Source organism: Agrilus planipennis, unplaced genomic scaffold (assembly GCF_000699045.2).
Source record: "Agrilus planipennis isolate EAB-ADULT unplaced genomic scaffold, Apla_2.0 scaffold83, whole genome shotgun sequence".
NCBI classification, from domain to species: domain Eukaryota; kingdom Metazoa; phylum Arthropoda; class Insecta; order Coleoptera; family Buprestidae; genus Agrilus; species Agrilus planipennis.
In genome coordinates this window covers 203,426-217,308 of record NW_020438895.1, presented here as the reverse complement: position 1 = coordinate 217,308, position 13,883 = coordinate 203,426, and the positions used below count along the sequence as shown (strand labels likewise).

The following is a 13,883-nucleotide window of genomic DNA, read 5'->3' as shown; positions in this document are numbered from 1 at the left end:
ACACCTTTAACAACCTTTTTCGAATTTCTAAATTAACCGTTCGCGAGCATAGAAGTGACTTCTTTTTATTAAAGGCGACACGACCCTGCGCTATCCTCTGCTTTATATCCTTACTACTCCTTCAGTCCTGACTTATCTGACTTCCTAGATACCGAAAATTAGCCACTTCTTCTAATCTTTCGTCTTCTATCTTTATATTTGCTCTTTCTCTACTTTTCCTTCTCTTGCATACCAGTATTTTTGTTTTAATTTTATTTATTTTCGTACAATACTGTTTCGTCAATACCGCTTCCATTTTATTTAAAGCTATCTCTAACTCCTTCTTGTTGTTGTTCCTATAGGTAATATTAATAAATGTTACGAGCTGAATTTTTGATGATGTTTTGGTTTAGGATTCAATAAACTAAGCATGTACAATATACAAATACAAGTAGATGTTTAACAACCCTTTAATAAACAAAGTCGGGTGACAAAACGTTAAATTAGAACCCTCTTAAGAGCAAGTTGTATCAATTAAAGGCAGACAAATGTCAGATGTAGAGCGCCATTTTGCGCAACCAAATGAATTGGTTTTTGCCATTATCTCCTACCCGTTCTCTGTTTATATTAAAGCAATAATTGTATGAGAAACTGATTTGTAATACGAATCTCGGCGTTCCTTTACGCTAGGTACCTTGTACCCTATTTCTCCCCAGCGAATTGGAATACCCGAAATTAATTCCACCATATGGAACGAAAAGGAAATTTGTTTTCTGAAAAAGCGAATTAATATGTGAAAACGGTACCTACGCTTACGTGTAGTCTTCAATAACTTGGACATTCATAATATCAATAAAAACGGATGGACTTATAAACACGAATTTATAAACAGTGGTAGTAAAATTCAGTAGATACTACAAATATCAGGAGGTATTTTTATTGATATGCTACTGTTGAGGTAATTATACTGTATCGAAGAAGCGAATTTATCTGCTTAATTTATTTGGCATATAATAACTTTAATATAATATTAAAAGCGATTTTATAATTTAGAATCTGGGGAAGCTAGAAATAGCAGGGAACTATCACAGGGTGAATGAAGACAGCAAGTCGCCTCACCACCCTGCATCTTCGTGATTTTGAATTCAACTCGCAACTTTCAGCTTCTCTTCTTGCTTATAATTATTGATTCCGGTATTTAAACGGTTGCTAATTGACCTACTCACATAGTAGATAACTAGGTGTTAGCTTGCAGTTTTAAATAAACAATTAGGATGTACTAACTTTTTACGAATGACTTATATAAGAATTTATGAATACTACCTACGTATACATTTGGTTGACACCTGTCAAATTTTATTCCTTTCGTAATCAATAATTTTTCTTTAAGGCTACAGCTGTTATTTGATAAATTATTTTCTGCTTAAAGGTTCAATATATTTCGATATTATTTTCCTAAAAAAGCGCAGAAAAAGCTCTGTATGTACTACCCAGCTAGTTCGACACCTTGCAAATAGTGGACGATTGTTCATAATTGTTCCCAGAGTCTAAAAGTTTCAACATGTTCGAGTAATTTTGACTTTTTGAAATTGGAAGCTCTAGCCAGTTTTTTGGACATTACCACCAAAAGTTTTTTTAATTGTTCCCATAATGTTATTAAATGCTTATTGTATGTTAATTCATGAGTACTGACTGTATTTTTGTATTAGGGTCACACATAGTTCTTTAAAATTAAAATAGTATAAAGTCTTTTAACTGATTTGATGGCTGCTTACTGAAATATGAATGTTCCACGTGGTTTGTATAACAGAGGTATAAAATTATATAGCTCAGTTATTATTTACCTTTACCGTTTCCTTCTATTATTGAGAAAATAAAGTAAGTACCTTTCTTTTTTATACAGTTAAAAGCAGTAATGGCGTCTACCTATCGTTGGTACGCGTATTGGATTTATTAAAACTTTTACAGCCGTCATAAGAAAAAGAATAATGCCGGTAAAAATGAGACAATAACAGTGCGATATCGTATAGGTATCTACTTGCATTTGAATGAAATGTAAGATAGAAACCAATAATGGTATACCGTCATGCGTATAATACCGTTATTTGCCTCTTGAGATGCGATACTACGTTTTTTGAAACAAGAGACATTTTATGTTGCAATGGCGATGCAATAAAAATGAATTTGTTCTGTACACTTAGGTACTACGTAATTTCAAGGTAGACAGATGTAGTTTTTCTTCGAAAATCAAGGATTTCATATACGTAATATTTTATACATGTTAGTGGCTTTGATCAAAAGAAATTTAGCTGGATAGGTTGGGTGACTTTCATGTGTATTAAATTAAAATAAAGATTCTATGAATTTGATCCCTCGACAATATTATCTATCACTTTCTTAATGGTTGCCATTGTCGGCCATTATGATTTTTAATTGTTAGTGCATTAATAGCATTGTCAGCCATTATTATTTTTTAAATGTTGCCGTCGTCGGCCATTATGATTTTTAATTGTTGGCGCATTGTGGGCGTTGTCAGCCAGTATTACATTTTAATTGTTGACATTGTCGGCCATTATTCGGGGAATATTTTTTCAGGGATTTTCTGTTGGGGATATTTTGAAGAAATCAATTTCAAGTTAAAAGATAGACCACTGTATTTATGTGTACCTATGTATAAAAGTGGAAAGTTAGGGATAATGGAGGATAAGATAGTAGTGTAATGGGGTATGAGAAATAGGAAAGGCAATTAAGGGATAATCCCGTAGATAGGAATGAGTAAAATCTAACAGAGTCGTCTAGAAAATGGGATAAGTAACTTAACTGGGCGGTTGAGAGGGATCAAAATGGGGAATACATGTTCATAGGGAGGGGTTATTCAGTTATAAATTATGCAATGCTTAATGGAAGGGGATGGGAAGGAATAGCGAAATTTCAAGTGAATGAAACGATAGGTTCAGATCACCTACTATTAGAAATCATGTTAAAAGTAGAAAAAAAAAGGAATGGGGAAGAGGGGAGGTATATAAGGAAGTGTGTAACTGGGGAAAGGAGCAATAGGAGAGTTTAGAAAGAAGGTGGAGAAAAGGGTTGAAGAGATAGAGGATTGGGAAGGTATGCTTGAGTTGACGGGAGAATGCATGGTTGTTAGAAAAATATGTATCTAGATGCTTTGAATATTAGTGAGCAAAGGAATAGTATAAAAAACAGATTTGGATACAAAGAGCAGATTAAAAGAAGCAAGTAGGAATACAGTGATAAATTAATAAATGCATCAAAGGGGACGACGAGCATGGGGGTTTTGGAAAATATTGACTTCCAATAAGTTATCAAGTATTAAGTATTGTTAATTGTATTTTTTTTATTGATTCTGAAACCTTAAAATAAGTTTAATTTTTGATTATTGTTAATTATAAATTTCTTTTATTACAAGTTTGTAAACAATTGGATGACACAAGTAGTAATTGATTCTGATATGATGTTAATCTTCATCCGCAGTTTTCTTATCAAATTCTATTCTCAATTTGAGGAATATTTAGATTAATGTCTCGTCTCAGTAATAAATCAAATCGGGGCTCAGCTTAAGACAGCGTTAGCAGGTGCTATTTTGTATTTGTCACTTTTACGTATTCGGAATTTTATTATAAAAGTGACAAAAACGAATTTCAAAAATGTTATTATTCAAAAGAACATTAAGACGTTAAGTATACGAATGTTCAGAGACATCTGAATATCGAATAATAAATAATAAAAAATGAGAAAACTACTTTTGATGTTAATTTTAAGAAAAATTAATTTGGAAGTCACTAAAGGTTTAACATCGTTTTTTATAATATCTACAATGACACCGAGTATTTGACAAAATGTTCAAGCCTCTTTGAAAGCTGTTGTAAAGATGAAAAAACAGTAGAATACAAATGAGGTGATGTCACTAAAATACGAATACCAATTAACCACTAGGGGAGGATTGAGGTAAATGGGGCGCTTAAAGGGAAATGGATCGTAAATTTTTAGAACGAGTCGAATCAAATCCTGTGTCTTTAAATGATTACGAGACTTCACCCAAAAGAAAAGCAAAATAAAACGAAAAGTAGTAACAAACATAACATTTGTATTTTTTGTTTTTAATTAAACATTTTTATTCTATACAATTATATTTACTGCCTTCATGTGTGGCCAAAATTCGACCAATCAAATAATATAAATATATGAATGAATTAATAGCAATTTTTGACACTTTAAAGCAATCAAAATCAGAGTTCTTTTCGAATAAAAAAAGTTCCAGAAATCTGGAAAATCACGTATTCATATGATTGTTCTCAAATATTCCCTTGCTTTCTTGTATTTGTTTGTTTTTTGAGATTCTTTCTATAAAAACTTTTATCGGCGAGACCTAATGCGTAAGGCAATTTAGGATAGGTATCAAAGCCCTTTTCTTCGTACGTGTGTGTAGAAGTTTGAACCATTGGACGAAGTCACCCTCGAGACCTCCCTTTCTAACTGTTGTATACGATTATTATAAAAAATAGGCAACATTATGATCAGATTTTATGTCTTGGTAAGACTTCCTGCCAAAAACAGAAGCCCTCTTAACTCACTTTTCTTTTAGGAAACATTCTACGATAACACCATTTTTCAGATAAGGGTAGTGGGTCATTAGATAATATCGTACTATTAAGTAGAATTATTTGAAATTCAATTTAGTTAAACTGGAAAGTTTCCGTCAACATTTGAGTGCAATTGACCTTACCTACCTAAAAATACAATTTGGTTTTCTAATAAAAATAATTAATTATTAAATACCAAAAAACACGTTAATTACCACAGATCTATTTTAATTTTTATTAAAGACATGAGTATACTAAGAAACCATATAATTTTTCATCAGTTGTTTTTGTTTTTTTTTGGACTAGATTTTCCGGTATAATAAGTTTGAAAAAGACCTACAAGCCGTTTCAATCGTATTTTACGTTTACTGCTTTTTGATTCACCTAAGATTAGGTAAATTGTTAGTTTGATAAATAATGATAAGGTCGTCAGTCCTAAGACTGGTTGGACACGCACCTCCACTATTTCCTAGGTCTATCTCTGCTCCTCTTAACTCCTGTTTCTGGCTCTAATATGTCTCATAACCCTGCGCTATCCTCTGCTTTATAGCTCTGACAATTCATATTGGGTAGTAAATGAAGATACTTTAGGGCCTTAAAAGACATTTGGCATGTTAAACCATACCTACTGTTAAATAAATAATTTGCCGTTAGTTTTCGAAGAGAGAATAATAAATTTAGATCTAGTGATAATGGAAATTGTATAATTTATTTATCGGTATCTATTACAAAAAATGGTAGAATGCATATATGCAACATAGTTATTGCCTGAAAGCAAATTGGACAATATGCTTAAATATTTCGCTAATTATTATTTAAATGATGTAATATATCACACACTAAATGAATTAATAATTTTGATGCAATTTAAAATTCTGATTTATATTAATTTAGTGCAGTATTTACGATTGTATTTTTATTTACGGATAAAATTGAATTGTTTTATAAAGTCAAGTTAAATATACCCGGAGAATAAAATTTTTCAGGTAATCTTCAACTCCAGTTTGTACCTTCAGTTACAGAAATGGAATAAAACGATATGATTAAAAGTAAATTAAAACTTCTTTAGTTATTTTACTCGATTGTTTTCTTTTGTCAGCTGAACAATTTCGTTGTTTGAATTTCAGCTGACAGTAACAAACGAAAGCTTCATTATTGCAAGGTTTTTCTTACTATTTTACCAATGAAATACCTCGTCTTTCGTAAATACTACTAAAGTAAATATAAAGGTACATTTGCATTAGTTTGTATTTGTGTTTAAAGGAGGCGCTATTTTATTTTCCGCACACATATATCATATATGTATATTATTCGAATGGTGCACAATAAAACCTTTGGGAAAAGTGTTAAATTCAATTTTATACGACAGAAAACTTTATGCATACTTCAAATTGGTGGAATACTCAGTCACGTTCATATTACTTGATTTTTCGATCGTGTTTGCAATTCTGCATTTATCCACATAAGAAGCTGAAGATATTTTGTCGAATTTTATATAACTGTATTGTACCTACCTCATGTGCTACAAATTTGCATAAATAATAGTAGCAAAGCCAAGGGAAGAATAAGGTACGACATTTCTTTGGGGTGAGTTATCACTCCACCCAAAGGTGAAAGCAGATGGGGTGGTGTATTTTCTTTTCGAGGCTTGTATACCATTTTTTACCATAACCCTGCCCAAAAGGTACGATTTTTCCTGATTCCAATGAGAAAGTACAAAATATGCTCGCAGGTATATTAAAATATCTTCCTAACAACGAGGAAGAGGGCAATGTGGTCTTTTTTCCATGAAATCAGTAGAAAATATCTTATTTTGGGTAAGAGAATAGTAAAAAACATTTTTTTACATGTGATAGATTTATGCCATGAAGCTACTAAAAAATTTTATGTAAAAAGTAAAAGCCGAAATCATTGAAACTCTTTGTTACTTCAAGTTAATATTTAAAATGATGAAATGTGTAGTATTTGGTTTATGAGTTTACATATTGAACTGTATTAATTATATTATCGATATGATTAAGTTGTTTTTGGATCAAATTACAAAAATTGTCGTAAATTATATTATTAGGAAAGTAAAAGCAATTTTTTCGTGGTGAATTTTGTTTTATACAAGTGGAAGAATAATAAAATTTGTTAAATTTATGGGAATCTAAATTCACATGGTAGTACGAAGCTGTATCCTGGCTTTGCATACCTAATGTAAATCCTTGTATAACTATAACTCAGCTACTACTGCGTATTGTTAAAATACTGAAAGGGTTTACTTATTAGTTGCTAATTTATCTATCGCAGGCATTTAAAAAAATGAATTAATATAAAAAACATTCTACACAATCTCGCATTTGTTCATGGTAACAAATGCAGGAAAGTGTAAGTGGTCATCTGCTGTCAAAATTATTAAGGAAATCTAGAAAAATATTGTACCAAAATCGATAACACACATTTGATTTCTAATATTCACAAACAACAACAGGTGCAGGTCGCTTAAACCTCCACTGGGGATTCGAGTGCTAAATATCTGCAAGCACTGTCACCAGAGACGTGAAATGTGGTTGTTGCGATGTATTTGACGTAGATGTGAAAATATCGAAAGAAAATTGTTCTAAAACAGGCATTGAAAATGCAAAATTTCAATTCCAAATTAACCTCATCTTTAATTTTTACTGGACAGATAGGTTGAAAGTTAATTTCAAATTTTCGAAACTAACGTTATTGGCAGCGGAAATCGATAATCTTTAATAAATGTGATCTATACAATTATTATTGTGATGTTCACTTCTAGATGGCGAACATCAAAAAAAAAAAAAATGAGTTGTATGCTTTGAACCGATTAAATATTATTTCACTTCCTTCTGTTTGTATAGTTTTATATTTGCAGAGTGTATTGCTAATGTTCATTGTATTATTATTTTACATGCCCGATATTCTAAAATTAGATTATAAAGTAGCGCCGGAAATTTCAATTTAAAATAATTTTCTCCAATCAATGAAAAAAGCATTTAATGGAATAATTGGCTACCCCATTGGTTCGTCATTAACTTCTTTATGAATCTACTTTATTTAATGGTGACTTCGTCAACTATTCCCTACCCTTGATTGCTTTCAATTACCATGGAGTTTAATAAGCTTGCAGACATTATACGAAAAACGTGTATATGTTGTCATGAAAGTTGGCTACTAATTTCAAAGCTCAGAAACTAAATATAATACCAATTCGTTTTGTTTTAATTTCAATTATGAGTCTTTCAAAGTAGATTGTGCCCTTTTATTTCTGCGTTTAGTAGTAAACGAAAACTCTCTCTCAAAAGCTTTTATATAATAAAAATGCTTCACCAAAAACGAAAACGCAATGGAACTACTACAGAACTAATTAAGTTAACAGCATCCCTGTTGGAAGCAAGCGGAAGCTGCTGATTTAGCATTAAATTAGTTATTTTTATTAGGTATTTTTCCAGGAAGCGTTGATATTGACCATTTTAATTACGACGTTTGTTGTTTACAATTGTAACTATTTTAAGTGAGATAAGCTAACATTGTAATCTGTCAAGGCGTTAGGTTCATTTGCACAAAATTAAAAAGAGACCAACAACTTACAATTACGAACATTGCCAGATCGCCTGTTTGTCTACAAGCAGATTTATTATTTTGAAAATTTAAACATATTAAGAGAATTTAAATGACAAAAGTTTTAGTTTTAATTTCAACTTAAAATATTTATATATAAGATGAAATTAGTTCATTAATAGAGAGTGTTTGAATCTGCCCAATTAAAAATTTCACTCAAAGAATGTAGGTCCATATTTTATTTACCACAGTGTTTACCATTAAGTATTGACAAGCAATTATCACTGTGAAGAAACTAACAACATTATTGAAATATTTATATATAATAAATTTATCCAGTTCAGTTCTGACATCAAGCGATTAAGGTAAGAGAAAAATCAGGATTCGTTTGACATTAAAGCGAATGCCAACAATTAAAAATATTTATATAGATAATGACAAAAGTATAATTTAATAGAGGGATTTACTATGGGTATTTTTCGTCTCATAAATAGTGTGTATTATTTTAATATTTTTTTTTTTTAATAATTACCAACATTTCGTTAGGGTTACGTTCCCATGCGAGCATTGAAGTCTCCCATCATTTATTTGTTTGAAACAGAATGAGGCGATTGTTTAACTTTTTTTAAGACTTGTGACTACGATGCAGTGCATAAAGTAAATTGTTTAAACAATGTTTTAATGGTAAGAAAACTTTCAAATGAGTTTAAACTTCTTTGAGGCACTCGAGGACAGTTAAAGTAAGAAACAAGAGCATACTGGTTTTGTAATATTCATTATTAATAAATGATGGAGTCGATATATGTATTAGTTTGAGTACCTGTGTCAGAACCAATAGTTTTTTAGTTTGAACTTGTATTTTCTGCAATACATCGATATTTTTAATCGCCCTTTCTGGCCACAAATACAATGTAGGTGGTTACTTTGCCATATAGATAATTTTTTATTAGGTACTTTAATACCATGGAACGGTGTGTTGTTAAAATTCTAACTCGTTTTATTAATCCTTTGCTGCTTGCTTTTATCATGCAGTGTTGGTTCCGAAGTAATTTTCAAACACCGTCTAGTCGCTTTTAGAATACTTAAGTTTGCGAAATTCTTGTTTGATACAAGTCTTCTGGTTACCACATTAACCGCGTGTGTGTATGGGTGTACATACATGCGATATAGATAGAGATTTATGTTGTGTATTATGTACATGTTCTTACGTGTGTGTTAATTATAGTCAGTTGTCGTATCAAAGGGCTCAGTCAGTTTCAACCACTAGCAAATGTCATTTCAGACACAGTCCTATTGCAATTCGTATTTAGTTTAATGCAGAAACTAGTGCATGGTACTAATAGTGACGAAACTTTAGACAAAGGGTGCTATGATGTGTTATTCTTTGATAACTGCATCTGTCATGTAGGTGCATGGTTAAAACTGTATTACACCCATAGGTAATTTTGATATGTAGTTAGTAATTTACCAAGTAATCCATTTCGATGCAGTCGGCTTTGGTTCGAAGTTAGAACCCGAGATGGGGTAGTTCTTTTTAGCGAAAGTCTCGCAAAATATAACCGGGTGGGCGTTTCAGCTACTAATGCTGGTGGGCGGAAATTCCTTCCGGATTATGCCGGAGGGTAAGGCTTTCTTAAGTCTCCTTTTAGAAATTGTGGGAATGAAGAGGTGGTGGTTGGGTTGAATAAGATACGAATGAAACGAAAACAGAAGAACATTGACCAGGGCTGACTGACGAGAAATCGAACTGGTGGTTGGGATGAGAAAGATGAGTTAGACGAAATGAAACTAGAAGAGAGTGAAAGATTATCTGTGTAATATATTACTACTCCAGTATTTGCCTACGTAATCTAAAGAAGCCACAGTAGAACATGAACCAGACCTGACTGACGAAGAATCGAACCGGTGGCTTGGATGAGAAAGATCAGATGGACGAAATAAAACCAAAAGAGAGTGAAATATTATATTATCTGTGGAATATTACTAGTCCAGTATTTACCTACCTTATCCAATGAAACCACAGAAGAACATGAACCAGTGCTGACTGACGAGGAATTGAACCGGTGGTTGGAATGGGAAAGATGAGATGGACAAAATGAAACCAGAAGAGGGTGAAATATTATGTTATTTGTAGAATATTAGCACTCCAGTATTTGCCTACGTGATCCAAAGAAACCACAGAAGAACTTAATCTGAAGCTGACTGACGAGGAATCGAACTGGTGGTTGGGATGAAAAGAATGAGATGGACGAAATGAGATCAGAAGAGAGTGAAAGATTATATTATATGTGGAATATTGCACTATATAAATTTTTGTATCTAAATTTTTTATCACTTCCCGCTCGTGTCAAGTGCTCATGAGCTTTATTAGCTGTCATGACATGATGCTGACATCTGAAATGGTTACAAACTTGTTGTTGAGGAGTGTTTTTGATGCAGTTTACATCTGTCAAGTGGGTACTTGCCGTTCTTTATTAAATTCTGTCTCTGATCTTTGTAATTTGATAGCAATTAATGATAAAATCCCCTATTAATGAGTCTAATCGGTAACCTAATGAGTATTAATGAACAAGTTTTATAACGATATTATATTGATATTTTAAGTACCTATCTCCTCTAAAATTTATAAGAGCTAAACTAATAAACACCTTATATTAATATGTATGATAACTAGGATATGAGACGATGTGTTTGTGTCATTGTTTATTATTGCAATGTTGATTGTGAATCGTTATCAGTGAAATGATAGCAAACATTTCACATTTATTATTATTTTATAAGTAATTAGTTTATAGTAGGTACAATACAGTCTAAAAAAGTTTAATTTATTATACAGTACATTTATCTAGGATTTATTACCTATTCTATCTATAGGTATATCTAAAGGATAACAAATTGCATTTGACAACTTTAGTTATTATTTGAAATTTGTGTTGATTAGTTACGATTGTTTGAGTTAATTTTAAGAATTTTCAAATCTCTGTTTCACAACTTTTTCCACTCAATGTTTAATAATCTTAAGCATTTCGGACCTTCTACAGTAATTGAGGAATTTCATATAAACTATTTAGTTTAATTGAAATTATATGTGACGTAATTCATTCGAGAATTTTGCAGATAATTGGGATTTTTTTTACAGTTATTGTTTGAGATTTATCATATTCATCTGTCTAAGTTTTAGACAGCGTTAGCAGGTGCTATTTTGTATTTGTCACTTTTACGTATTCGGAATTTTATTATAAAAGTGACAAAAACGAATTTCAAAAATGTTATTNCATTCGAGAATTTTGCAGATAATTGGGATTTTTTTTACAGTTATTGTTTGAGATTTATCATATTCATCTGTCTAAATTTTAAGGTTAGAATGTAGCAGTTGGTTTAAACCCGTCCTTTTTATCGCAGTTGTTTAGTTCCAGGTCGAATATATCAAGATTAGTGATTTCTACCTATGTCAAAAAAGTTCCCCCATAGAATTATATATCAATATATTGTACCATCCGCTGTCCCATTCACACTGATTTCAGTTACAAGGCAAAAATATTTTTTTACCGTTTTAATTTAAAAATATTTTTGAAATGGTGTAATAAAGTCGCATGAAATTTCAAAATATCCGAGTCCTGCAATAGCTAAATCGAATACCTGAACATTACTACATATATAACTGATTATTATAGCTAGATTTTATTGATTCATTATTCATTGATTTAATTTTTTATTATAGCTGCATCGGGTAATTTTTATACGAATTGCAGTAATTATTTCGTAGATGTTCATTATATTGCGTTTTTGTAATTTCAGGCCCTTTTTTATAACCATTATAGAAAATTTGTTAAAAAAATGTTAAAGTGAGTTTTTACATTAGACATATCTAAGGGTTTTTTTTATAAATAAGTAGTGGTGGAACATGTAACCCTAAAAACTCGCCAGTCAAAATAAATTTAAAACGAAAAATAATTTCTTCTGAGTAACGTAAATTGTAGAAAACAATAGGCAAATAAAAAACCTTTTCAACTGTGTAGATTAAATAACTTGTTAGAAGAAATTTCGTGTAGCAGATTAAATTTAACTCCTTACAATTCGGGTTCTTACGTATAGTTCTATATTAATCCTCAAACTTGCATTGTCTCAAATTATTTTTTAGCATTATCCTGGAGCTACATTCGAAAATATTTTTCCGTTATGAATTTTGAGAAAAGTAAAAAAATCAATAGGCGCCAGATACGGTTAATAGGGGAGGTGTTTACTTATATGCTTCGGGCTGTATGGAAAATTGAATGTAGAGTATTTGTAAAACACAATGCCGTTGATTTGAATTGGAACTTAAAATCGTAACCTTTGTTGGATTTCGGATGACATGATATCAACAAGTATTAGAAAAGTCCTGTAATCCTTAAAACATTCCCAAACGGGTCTTCGATTGGATTTTAACCGATATTCATTTTATATGTTTTCGAATTTGTTTGAAAATACTTTTATCCACCATTTCCGAATTTTAAATTCGCGGTAGAGTTGAAAAGTTACTAACAAAAGATAAGCCAAATTCATTTCCGGTGTGCGAAGAAAATCCGCTCGGCAACTATAACAAGATTTCGTGAACTTTAATACGAACAGATTTTTTTCAAATATACGGAAATTTATGGTGTTACGTAGCTACCTGCCTACATTTAAAATGAATTTATTCAGGAAAACATTATGTAAAACAAGAAATATCCTTTAGAAATGACGGAAACGTAAACGTATGCCGGCAACAGTAACTGAAATCGTTTATGTTTTCGTGACAATACGATTGACAGCAGAATTGAAACCTTCATTAGAAATAAACATGTACATCGTTCACGTATAAATCAGTTTTCCTTTATATATTCAGTGATAAAAATATCTTGACAATCCAATTTTTTATTTTAAAAAATGAGTTCTACGTGATGCAAAAAGCTTTTTAATTTCTTTGTCGTGTAGGCTCGGAAATGACAATTATTTTTCATTAAAAGAAGTTTTCAAACAAACTATTAACACAGAAGGTTCTATAGCGAGCAACTTTGTTAAAAATTTTGAAGTGCTACAAGAACAAACTTCCATGTAACTTCAAAAAGGAAAGCTTTTTAATTGAAAATGACCAGATCTTGTCTACTTTTTAAGGAACAGCACCTAATTAATAATCGAACGCAAATTTTATCTTTTTATTTATTGCTGGAATAAACAATTAATTGGATGGTCAATTTTCGTAGTTGTCTACTATATAACATCTAACTTACTTTTTGCTTCGGATGTGCCCACGGTAAAGATGATTAAAACGGCGAAAATGAAAGCGGCGAATGAACAAAAAGAGCAATTCATGATGATGGGGCTGTTGCCTCTCTATGTACGTCACTGGTAGAAGAAAAGAAGAAGAAGAAAATTGTTTATTGTAGAGTTGCAAGTGTTGTTCGTCGTGTGTTATTGTATCAAGTGGGTAACTCTGAGTGACACTTTATAGAATGTGACCGAGGAGCGTCCGCAGCCGCCTTTTCATTCATTCAAAAGGGGCGCATTGCGCGACCATCCATTTCCACATCTCGCTGTCTCATTTTACCATCGTAGCGAAATTTGCGCGGAAAATCAAAAAAAAGAAAATTCCCAGTTCGAGTGGGAGGTGCCACACAAGCCCTCGCACATTTACACGTGTTCAAATTAACATTTCATGTACCTACGTGATGTAGCAATTATTAATTTCTTTTTATTGATGAAATATATGTGTAG

The 13,883-nt window shown here is 31.6% G+C and overlaps 2 protein-coding genes across 2 annotated transcripts in view; one reads left to right on the top strand and one right to left on the bottom strand.

Annotated features, from left to right (window-relative positions):
- The window catches only part of LOC112904027, a 19,745-nt gene extending 6,098 nt beyond the window's left edge, over positions 1-13,647 (bottom strand). Inside the window, exon 1 of the mRNA XM_025973097.1 lies at positions 13,400-13,647. Coding sequence (XP_025828882.1) covers positions 13,400-13,481 — 82 coding nt within the window. The 5' untranslated portion in view covers positions 13,482-13,647. The remainder of the gene's footprint in view (positions 1-13,399) is intronic.
- LOC108734336 (basic phospholipase A2 PA-12A) overlaps positions 1-13,883 on the top strand; it is a 72,149-nt gene that overhangs the window by 16,794 nt on the left and 41,472 nt on the right. The gene's annotated exons all lie outside the window — the stretch shown is intronic.